The 12,067-nt window shown below is 35.1% G+C and overlaps 1 protein-coding gene across 1 annotated transcript in view; it reads left to right on the top strand.

The window, feature by feature from the left end:
- FAT1 (FAT atypical cadherin 1) overlaps positions 1–12,067 on the top strand; it is a gene marked incomplete at both ends in the record, with an annotated part of 98,028 nt that overhangs the window by 67,315 nt on the left and 18,646 nt on the right. The window contains 7 exons of the mRNA XM_079534390.1: positions 509–4,576; positions 5,221–5,417; positions 6,777–6,930; positions 8,256–8,489; positions 9,497–9,886; positions 11,179–11,393; positions 11,808–11,945. Coding sequence (XP_079390516.1) covers positions 509–4,576; positions 5,221–5,417; positions 6,777–6,930; positions 8,256–8,489; positions 9,497–9,886; positions 11,179–11,393; positions 11,808–11,945 — 5,396 coding nt within the window. The remainder of the gene's footprint in view (positions 1–508; positions 4,577–5,220; positions 5,418–6,776; positions 6,931–8,255; positions 8,490–9,496; positions 9,887–11,178; positions 11,394–11,807; positions 11,946–12,067) is intronic.

The raw sequence follows: 12,067 nt of genomic DNA, 5'->3' as shown, positions 1-12,067 counted from the left end.
AGAGTTTTAAACAATACTTGCATAAACAACTGAGATTCAGAAGTGCCATTAAAACACTTCTTTTTTTAGAACTGTCTAATTATTCTAGATCCTGAAATGTGACCTGAGTTCCATTAACGTTAATTTCTGAATATAAGTTCTTTTCAGCTTCAGTAGGTACTTAAGTAGGCTTAAGCACAAATTCAATAACAAAAATAATTTGAAGAAAGCGTATGATTTATAATGTTGAAAATTGCAGAATACTTGCCTTTTCTTCTTTTTTAAGGAATAGAATATTTTACATTTATTTTTAAGTCTTGAATAGTTTAGTGTTTTATGCAGTGTTTCTACAATTAAATTTAGAATTTCTGCAAACTCTTCTTTACAGAAAACTTTCCAGAGAGGCTACAGATGTTTCTTAAACAAAATTAAGAAACTTTAACATTCTCTGTTTTCTCTTTACTTTGTCTTTTTTGTACAATAAACAATCATTCTTTAATTTTCTTAATTACTTTATTTTTCTTTATAGGGAATATTGGAAATTCCTTCGTGATAGATCCTATCTTGGGTATGATTAAAGTTGCTAAAGAATTAGATCATAGTAACCAGGAAGAGTACAACTTGATGGTAAAAGCTACAGACAAAGGAGATCCTCCAATGAATGAAGTGACTTCTGTGCATATATTTGTTACAGTTTCTAATAATGCCTCGCCAAAATTTACAGCCAAAGAATATTCTACAGAAATCAGCGAAAGTGCTAGCATTGGCAGTTTTGTTGGAATGGTTACAGCATACAGTCTGTCTTCTGTAGTTTATGAAATAAAAGATGGTAATATAGGAGATGTCTTTGCTATCAACCCAAACTCGGGTGTCATTGTTTCACAGAAGGCACTTGACTTTGAAACTTTGCCTGTTTACACACTAACTGTGCAGGGAACAAACATGGCTGGTTTGACCACTAACACAACAGTTTTGGTACATCTTCGGGATGAGAATGACAATATACCAACTTTTATGCAGTCTGAATATACAGGACTCATCAGTGAATCAGCTTCAGTTAACAGTGTGGTTCTGACTGACAAGAATGTCCCATTAGTAATTCGAGCTATGGATGCTGATAAAGAATCAAATGCTTTGCTTGTTTATCAAATTGTTGAACCATCTGTCCGCAAGTATTTTGCCATTGATTCTAGCACTGGTGCCATTCGGACATTAATGAGTCTGGACTATGAGGAGACAAATATTTTCCACTTTTCTGTACAAGTACATGATATGGGTATTCCACGTTTATATGCAGAATATGCAGCTAACGTTACTATTTATGTAGTTGATATCAATGATTGTCCTCCTGTGTTTTCAAGAGAAGTGTATGACACATCCATTTTGGTTCCAACCTATAAAGGCGTGAAAGTCATCAGCGTAAATGCCACTGATGCTGATTCAGGCATTTTTTCACAACTAATTTATTCCATTATCGAAGGCAACATTGGAGAAAAATTTTCAATAAATCCCAAGACTGGAGATATAACAGTACAAAATACAACTCAGTTACGAAGTAGATATGAATTAACAGTGAGAGCATCTGATGGCAGATTTGCAAGCACTGCATCTGTAAAAATTAATGTGAAAGAAAGCAAAGTAAGCCAACTGAAATTTACACAGAGTTCTTACTCTGCAGTAGTCCAGGAGAATTCCACTGAGGCAAAAACAATAGCTGTGATTACTGCTATAGGGAATCAAATAAATGAGCCTTTGTTTTATCATATTCTAAACCCAGATAGCAGATTTAAAGTAAGCCCAACTTCAGGAGTCCTTTCAACAACAGGAATACCATTCGATCGTGAACAGCAAGAATCTTTTGATGTGGTCGTAGAAGTGACAGAGGAACATAAACCATCAGTTGTTGCACATATTGTAGTTAAAGTCACAGTGGAAGATGTAAATGATAACGCTCCATTTTTTGTCAATCTTCCATATTATGCAGCAGTTAAAGTAGACTCTGAAGTAGGCTGTGTTATTCGACGTGTCACCGCCATAGATAAAGATGCAGGCAGAAATGGAGAAGTGCATTACTATCTTAAAGAGCATCATGAACATTTCCAAATTGATCCCTCTGGTGAAATCTCTCTGAAGAAGAAGTTTGAACCAGACACAGTAAATAAGGAGTACCTGGTCACAGTAGTGGCAAAAGATGGAGGAGAACCTGCTTTTTCTGCTGAAGTTATAGTCCCAATTACAGTTATGAATAAAGCTATGCCAGTTTTTGAAAAGCCTTTCTACAGTGCAGAGATACCAGAAAATATTCAGCTCCATAGTCCTGTAGTACATGTACAAGCAAACAGCCCAGAAGGACTTAAAGTGTTTTACAGCATCACAGATGGAGATCCTTTCAATCAGTTCATGATCAACTTCAACACTGGAGTGATAAACGTTGTTGGCCCTCTTGACTTTGAGTCTCATCCAGCCTACAAGCTGAATGTCCGAGCAACAGACTCCCTAACTGGAGCGCATGCAGATGTGTTTGTAGACATAATAGTGGAAGACATCAACGATAATCCTCCCGTGTTCACAGAGCAGTCTTACACTGTAACTCTTTCTGAGGCCTCAGTCATTGGAACATCTGTTGTACAAGTGAGTGCTACAGATGCTGATTCTGGAACAAACAGGGGGATTTCCTATCATTTGATTGAGGATGACACTGAAAGTCATGAGTACTTCCACATAGACAGCAGCACTGGACTCATTCTCACAACAAGAACTTTGGACTATGAAAAAATTCAGCAACACAAGTTACTAATAAGGGCCATAGATGGTGGCATGCTGCCCTTGAGCAGTGATACTGTTATAACTGTTGATGTGACCGATCTAAATGACAACCCTCCTCTTTTTAACCAATTGGTTTATGAAGCTAAAATTAGTGAACTGGCTCCTCATGGACATTTTGTGACATGCGTGCAAGCTTCAGATGCAGATAGGTCAGATGCTGACAAACTGGAGTACTCCATTATGACAGGCAATGACCAAAAGAATTTTGTAATTAATAGTAAAACTGGCATTATCACTGTCTCAAACCTACGCAGGCAGGCACTGAAGCCACATTATATTCTTAATGTGTCTGTTTCTGATGGAGTTTTCAGGAGCTCGGCCCAAGTTCGTGTAACTGTAACAAGTGCTAATATGCACAGCCCTGTTTTTAGTCAGAATGAATACGAGGTTGAACTAGCTGAAAATGCTCCATTGCATACTTTAGTGACCATAGTTAGAGCAAGAGATGAAGATTCTGGTACTTATGGCCATATCACTTACCACATTATAAATGACTTTGCCAAAGATAGATTTTATATAAGTGAGAGAGGGCAGATTTTTACCTCCGAGAAGCTTGACCGGGAAACACAAGCAGAAAAAGTAATTGCCATTAGTTTAATGGCCAAAGATTCGGGAGGAAAAGTTGCTTTCTGTACAGTTAATGTGATATTAACTGATGACAATGATAATGCTCCACAATTTCGAGCAATGGAGTATGAAGTAAATATTGGATCTAATGTTCCACGCGGAACTTCTGTCATTAAAGTTTGGGCATCTGATGCTGATGAGGGTACAAACGCAGACATCACATATACTATTGAAGCGGAGTCCGAAAATGTTAAAGAGAATTTAGAAATTGATTCTTTGTCTGGTATAATTACAACAAAAGAAAGCTTAATTGGTTTAGAAAATGAGTTTCTAACCTTTTTTGTTAGAGCTGTTGATGGCGGATCCCCTCAGAAAGAGTCAGTTGTTCCCGTTTATGCTAGAATACTCCCACCAGAAGTGTCTCTACCAAAATTTTCAGAACCGTTTTATTCTTACATGGTTTCAGAGGACATTCCAGTTGGAACTGAGATAGATATTATCAAAGCAGAGCATAATCAGACTTTGGTGTATAGTCTGATTAAAGGGAACACTCCTGAAAGCAATAGAGATAATTTTTTTGTGATTGATCGACAGACTGGGAAGTTGAAACTTGAGAAGAATCTTGATCATGAAACAACTAAATGGTACCAGTTCTCAGTGCTAGCACAATATACAAATGAAGATTATAATGTTATTTCCTCAGTAGAAGTAAGCATTCAAGTAAGAGATGCAAATGATAACAAACCAGTTTTGGAATCCAATCCATATGAAGCTTTCATCGTAGAAAACATGCCAGTTGGAACGAGAGTGATTCAAGTAAAAGGAACTGACTTAGATTCAGGACTTAACGGGCAGGTCACTTACAGCTTAGATCCTTCTCAAGAACTAGATGTTATAGAGTCTTTTGCCATAAACATGGAAACTGGCTGGATTACCACTCTCAAAGAACTTGACCATGAGATGAGAGACAAATACAAAATTACAGTGATTGCATCTGATCGAGGTGAAAAAATTCAGCTGTCTTCTCTGGCTGTGGTTGAAGTTACTGTTACAGATGTGAATGACAACCCTCCACGCTTTACTGCAGAGATATATAAAGGAACAGTCAGTGAGGATGACCCTCCAGGAGGAATAATTGCCATCTTAAGTACTACTGATGCTGATACAAAAGAAGACAATAGACAAGTCTCTTACTACATTACAGGTAACTTTTTTTGAATAATGTCAGAAAAAAGATCACTTGAGGTGTCCTGGAACTATATGCGCTATAACTTAATCCTTCAAATTTTTGAAACATACTTGAAACCATTTAACAAAGAAAGAAAGTGTATGTCTTAAAATTAAATATCAGTGGGGATGATTAAGGGGAAAAAGAGTTTTGGAAAACAACTCTTTGGCTTCCTGTTTGACATGTGTTTTGCTCAACATGCTTCCCTAAGTATTCTGTTTAGTTCACTTATATTATATTTTATAAAGAAATATATATTTGCACTGAAATCACCATTGCGGTTAAAAACAGAATCAAAGAAATACAAAATAATTAACTTCCAGTGGAGTATTATAATGTTTTTCTTTCAGTGTCTTACAATGTTATCTATAATGCTGCTACATGAATTCCTACATTGGTTTTTATAGATTCTATTGGCAGCAGTTAAATATTTTATCAAAGCCTACTATTTCTATGAAAATTAAAACTTTTTCAAATACAGCCACATGTGGAAAGTGGCTGCTCTAAATTTGTATTTAAATTTTTATTTTATTTTATTTTTAGATGTAATTTAGTGTTGATAGAATAACAGTAGCATTCTCTGTCTTGTTTTTAATTCAAAGTTTACTTTTATATTATAGGAGGTGATCTCTTGGGACAGTTTGCTGTTGAAAATATACAGAATGAATGGAAAGTTTATGTCAGAAAGCCCCTGGACAGGGAAGAAAAGGACCATTACCTTCTAAATATTACAGCTACTGATGGAACATTTGCTACTAGAGCTGTGGTGGAGGTTAAAGTCCTTGATGCTAATGACAACAGCCCTGTATGTGAAAAGGTAGGCATAATCTTCAATGTCCAGTTGCTTCCATAGGCAAAATTGCACTGAAATTGCTTCTTAGGAGACAGATAAATGGGTGTTCCTTTAATGTTGGTAACAGAGCTCTGGACTACTAAGAATTCTGTCAAAGCAATTGGACAAGTTTATTTAAATAAATAATCAAAGACAATTCATTGATGTACTTTCAACACTAGCTGGGTGTTTTAAGAGTAGTACTAAAATAATTTTAGGTCACTTCTCTTGTTTTAATGCATACTTTCCCCTGAGGAACTGTTTTAATCTGCTTCTATTACAGTTTGTATGCTGTATTTTTCTGAAGGAAGCGAAGTCTCAAAAGATGCTGAATACCATTGCTTAGTTTTTACCATTGCTTGGTGGGGAAGGGGAGGGGAAAGAGTTGAAAAGCCTGGAATGTTGTCCAAAATCAAAGATCTGTGATCCACAATTTTTTTCTTTTTTTACTAAGTCATCTACTTTATCACATGATAGTTTGCAAAAACAGATATGAAATATAACAAATGGGAAAAAGGAAAACAAGAAAAGGAAAAAAGGGGGGGAGAAGCAGAAGTGTATTATAAGCAAACTGGATTTTCATAGCCAGCTTCCTTTTATTTTAGTAATGGGCAGAAAGGCAAAATGTTTTCTTGTTTTGGGAAGGATCAAATATACAGTGACTGTTTCTTTTTATTAGTCTGTGTTTATGTTGATCAACATGTACATGTGTACAAAAGATTGCAGTTAACTGCAAACTAGTAAGTCAGTGTTTTTAACTTTACTTTGATAATATTGCTTGATAACTTGCTTTGATAATACTGATGTTATCTATAAGGCTTAGTCTTTGTATATTAGCTATATAGTGCTATAAATGTGCTATATGAGTGCTTAGTGCCTTTTAAACGGGAAGCTTGTATTTCATGAAGTGCAACATAAAAGATGGGTATTGGTGTCTTCTGGATTGAATCTGACCTAGACAAGATGATTTACCAGAAGAGAAAAAAAGGAAATTGCTAAAAATTCAGACCTCCTTGCTTGGGAATGCACTTAATTATCAGTTAATCTGTTACATGTGTTCAGAGTTCTCATCTGTGTTAACACTCAAAAAGTCCCTATAGTTTTAGTAATAATTACCTTTGAATAATGTAATAAATGTGAAGTAATTAATTGGAAAATTTTAAGTCCGTGTCATTTTCAGTATTTCATCCTCTGATTCACTTCACATGTTCCCAATATTATGATATAATATATATATTGTTATAAAACAATATTTTCTCAACTGCCATTCTCTCTTTGCTTCCCCTTTCCAAGCCTATTTACTCTGTGTGTTAAGTCTTTGAATGAAATTTAAAACTTTTTCAGGCTTTATACACTGATACTGTTCCTGAGGATGCTCTTCCTGGCAAACTGATAATGCAGGTATCTGCTACAGATGCAGATATTCGTTCCAATGCAGAAATTACATATACATTACATGGCCCAGGAGCGGAGAAGTTTGGACTCTCTCCCGACACAGGTAACAAAGCTTTATAAACAAAAGGAATCATGACTTCATTTTATAAAATGTTTTATGACTACTTTACGATACACATAAATGTCAGTATTTGAAGATTTTCATTAAGAGTTAATGCTTTATATGAGTTTGTAGCACATAAATAATATATTGATTAGAAGCTAGGGAAAAGGCAAGTGTTTAATACTTGAGAAACTAAAGTAAATAGGGCAACTGCCCTGAAGCCAGAGACTTCATGCAAAAGTGATTGGAGTAAAAATATGCCATGAATTTTTGTACTATTTATATTGTATTAATAGCAATCAGAGTTGATAAACTAAAGATAAGATAATCTTCATTCAGATTCTCCCTGCCATCGTTTGGTTTGGCATGTTAAATGGGCAGAGGTTAGAATGAGCAACATGTTTCCCTTCCATAGTAAATGCCAAAATTGGCAGGTTTTTTTGAATCATTGTATATAATAAAGATAAGCTTTTAACTTTCCTGACATTGTTTGCTTTTCATGATATTCACTACTTTTGAATTATTATGTAGGCCAGCGCAAAAACTCTGTGCACTGCAAACTGCAGTAGATAAGTAGAAAGGGAGTTAATAATGTAGAAAAAAAAATTAACAAAATAGATACAAAGTTATAGCAGAAATATAGAGAAGGAAATAAGCACACTTTAGTGACAAAATAAATGAAAAGGATCTTACTTCAAGGAGATTGACTTTGAATGTCACCCGTGTGCTGTGCTAACAAGTTGCCACATAAATTCAGAATGTTGGGGCTAACATACTTGCAAACAGTATTTCAGAATGTTTTTTGAATCAGACAAAAGGAGAAAACGGCTACGCATTGTTCCAGGCATGGTTAATGTCACTTTGGAAAGAAAATGTGTGTTAGACTTCTGCAGATTTGTCTGTAATAGCTAATTTGGTTATATTTGATGGTGTAAATAGCTCTGTTTATTCACTGAATGTTGGAAGATGAGGGTGAAGTCCTTTCCTGTGGACGGAACACAGCTAGGAAAACAGTACGCGAAATTTATCATATTTTACTTTACTTTACATGATAACACTTTAATTTGTGAATGCATGCATGTTGTCTCTACATTGTTGGGTACTCTTACTGTAGCTGATTTCTCCTTCAAAAGCAATGGATAAAAGAGACATGTATTCAATCTGACCTGAAAAGGCAGATCACTGACTTGGCCACTGATTAAGCTATTCTCAAAAAGAAAATTGTTGTTTTGTTTTGCTGAGTACAGAGGTATTAGAAAAGAACATGTTAGGGATATGTAATTTTTGCAACTTGCATGAACTCATGTTTGTTATTCTGTTTATAGGTGAACTGAAAACATTAATGCCACTGGACCGTGAGCAGCAAGCAATTTATTACCTTCTAGTGAAAGCCACAGATGGAGGAGGAAGATTCTGCCAGGCTAATATTATTCTGACTCTGGAAGATGTGAATGATAATGCCCCAGAGTTCACAGTTGATCCTTACTCCATTACGGTATTTGAAAACACAGAGCCTAAAACACTTTTGACAAGAGTGCAAGCAACAGATGCAGATGCGGGTATGCGTTCTTTGACCAAAACTTTTGCCTTTTTGGTCTCAAAGTTACAGTAATGCTTATTTAATCTTATTCTGAAAGGTGTTAAGTCTTTCAGGGGAACTGACAGGTGTTTGATACCTCTCGGGAATGGACTACTGAAAGATATACTTCGAAGGCCCATTCCAAATGAACTATTCCATTTGATTCCAAAGCATACGTTACCCTATTAAGATTTTGCTGTCTCTGCTGTTACTATTTAGTTAGGAGTATTTAAGTGAACACAAACTGAAAATGACATTAGAAAGAGTACATTCTTAAGCTTTGTTATTGTAAGGAAGAATAAAACGGCATAATGTCTTTATGATTTCCATATATCACAATATTATTAATCAAATAGTGGATGCCTTATTCTTTTGAAACAACAAACTTTCTTTGTGCTATAATAGTTAGGTTGCTCAACTGGAAGGTAGTAGACAGGTGTTTTCACATTTCCCTCATCTTTGAGACACAGGAGCAAAATACTTGGCTCAGAAGCCAAGTTTTTTGATTGCTCTCCTTTTCAAAAACGTTGCCGGAAGTTATATTCCTGTCAATTTTGTGTTATGGCTCCTAAATGAACTCATTGGAACTGCATCTAGTTATTTGATAAAGCCAAACTCTTCCATATCCTCCCATGTTATTTTTTAAGCCTGCTAAGCAGATGTTGTTGTTCTAAGGTTATAATTAGATTTGTATTACAAATCGTTTCATATTAGCGAGTACTGTGACTGAAGCAGAACCATGCTTCATGTTTTCTTATCTGGCAGAAAATTGGTGCAATGAAGGGCTAGCTTAACTTTTTAAATTAATTACATATTTTTGGAAATCATTCTGCCCTTGACAGAAGCCATTAATTCCTGCTGAAATTTACTGTAGCATGAATGATAGCATTTAACATGCACATTTTATTCTTATAGCTGTCAGATCTGTTATTTTGTTGGAATATTTTGTCTGCTGCTTCATGCTCTGTTACTGTTTTCAAAATACAGGGATGAACCGTAAAATCCATTATTCACTGGTGAACTCTGCAGAGGGCCAGTTCTCTATTGATGAATTCTCTGGAATCATCCGGTTAGAGAAGTCTTTGGATCGGGAGTTGCAAGCTGTGTACACACTGACTTTGAAGGCTACAGATGAGGGTTTACCTCGAAGGCTGTCTTCCACAAGTAGTCTTATAGTTTCCGTTTTGGATATAAATGATAATCCACCTGTATTTGAGTATAGGGAGTACAGTGCAAGTATATCAGAAGACACAATGGTTGGGACTGAAGTTCTCCAGATCCATGCTGCCAGCAGGGACATTGAAGCCAATGCTGAAATCACGTACTCAATAGTCAGTGGGAATGAACATGGAAAATTCAGTATTGATTCAACAACAGGTAAGAATGTAACTGATCTTGCAGTAATGCTTATTCAGTCTTATCTTATCCTGAAATGATATGTTAGTCTAAACAAGAATAACGCCATACTATGTTTTGCAGTAATGCAGGCAAATACATTGTATAATGTATGTGCATCATCCTTGCTGTAAAGGCAGTGCTACTGTTTGCTCACCCATTTTGACAAGGTGCTTAATAAGCGAGAGTAGAATTTATTTATCACTCCTATTTATTATTTATTTCAGTTATATTCATATAGTTGACAAAAGGTAAGGTTTCCTAGCTGGAATTTTTCTACACAGAGGGAAGACATGGTTCTGTAATGACAGAAGCCTAACGTTTTTGTTTTTTTTTCACAAATGCCATGTAATCAGAACAAGCATCCAGACTTGGTGAAAGAAAGATCAGAAATGAAATTGGCAGGGAAAAGTAGATATTGCCCCATGAAGACAATTATTCCAGAGAAGCTTGATGTGTCATTAAAGAAAGATTGGAGTATTCTATTCAAGTATATATCTAGCATGACGATGGAGATTTCAGGCTCACTTGTTTATCAGATTTAGTCTCTGGAAGTGGAAGCACTTAGCTTATTTGGAAAAATGTACCCTATTAATGGCAATAATTTGTTAAAAATTCTTGTAAACCTCAATTATAGCTTTTATTTTCTTAGATAGTTATTTTTCTAGAATTCATTTCTGCTGAGTTTTTTTGCTTGTTTTTGTTTTCAAGTAAGATCCCTATCTGAAAGTCAATAATTGTTAATATATCAGTGTAATTGAAATTATAATTCTTCCTACTACTTTTTCCAGCACCTGCACGGTACTGTACTGTACAAGTAATTTGCCAGTTTAACTTACTCACAGATTTGAAATGCGTAAGAAAATTCCAGAGAAACACTCTTACAGCAGCAAATTAATGCATATATTAGTGACTGAACTATTTTAAATATTTGGTTAAGAATTTTCACTTTAAGTGAGATATTTCTATTGATAATAAGTCATGGCCAGACACTGCTCCTACTTTCTCTGTGTTGTCCTCTCCACATCTGAAATAAATGTTAATGCAAGGAAAGTCAGCTTTAAAGGTATTTTTGTATTTTCAGTTAATCTTAATTTAAAAAGTTAAAAATAATTTTTCTTTCTTCATTATGCTACTTTCTACAATTATAAAATCCCAGCCTGGTGATTTTAAAGTAGAAATCTTTAATAGTAGTGGCATGAACTGACCTTCTGTATGTAGTCTGATCATTTCACTGTAACAGTGAGTTTCTGTGTATTTATTTCCTCCAATAGGAGCCATTTTTATCATTGACAGCTTGGACTACGAAAGTTCACATGAGTATTACTTGACAGTAGAAGCCACAGACGGAGGCACACCATCATTAAGTGATGTTGTAACAGTGAATATTAACGTAACTGATATCAATGACAACACTCCAGTGTTTAGCCAAGACACATACACTGCAGTAATCAGTGAGGATGCTGTGCTTGAACAGTCAGTCATTACAGTACGTATTTTCACTTTTTTCCTTTGAAATACTCTGTTATAACAATCATGTATTCAGTCTGAAAGGAATAATTAATGATTGGAAGATGGGCATAAATTAATAAAGACATTTGCCACAGAGTGAAATGAAATTAATTTTTAAAAAGTTTGGAGCCAGAGACTTGAAATATTATGGGAAAGTAGATAATGTTTTATGATATATTTTGTTCTCCTTGAGAAAACAGGAGTAATTTTCTGAATTTTTTCCAAAAATTAAATGATGCTGGTATGTTCTTAATGTTGGGATGTTTCTCCTAAGGTCTGTGTAATACTGTAATTCATTAGATGAAAACATATTCATTTGTGGAATGAGTTTGTGTGAATGATGATAGAATCTGTATAGACTTGTTTTAAATGAGACAGTAATTTCCCTTAGGTTATGGCAGATGATGCCGATGGACCTTCGAACAACCACATTCACTACACAATTACAGATGGCAATCAGGGAAATCCTTTTACAATTGACCCTTCAAGAGGTGAAATAAAAGTGACTAAACTTCTGGACCGAGAAAAGGTAAGTTTTTCTATACTTTTTTGAGTGTATTATAGGTATTGATTTTATTATAGGGTTTTTTGGCTTTTTTTTTTTTATGGCTACAGTTTTGGGAGTATATTTCTAGACTATCACTTTAAATA

Source organism: Tetrao urogallus (genome assembly GCF_951394365.1).
Source record: "Tetrao urogallus genome assembly, chromosome: 4".
Lineage (NCBI taxonomy): Eukaryota > Metazoa > Chordata > Aves > Galliformes > Phasianidae > Tetrao > Tetrao urogallus.
Note: the sequence above shows the minus strand (reverse complement) of the source record. Positions and strands in the feature narration are given on the sequence as shown.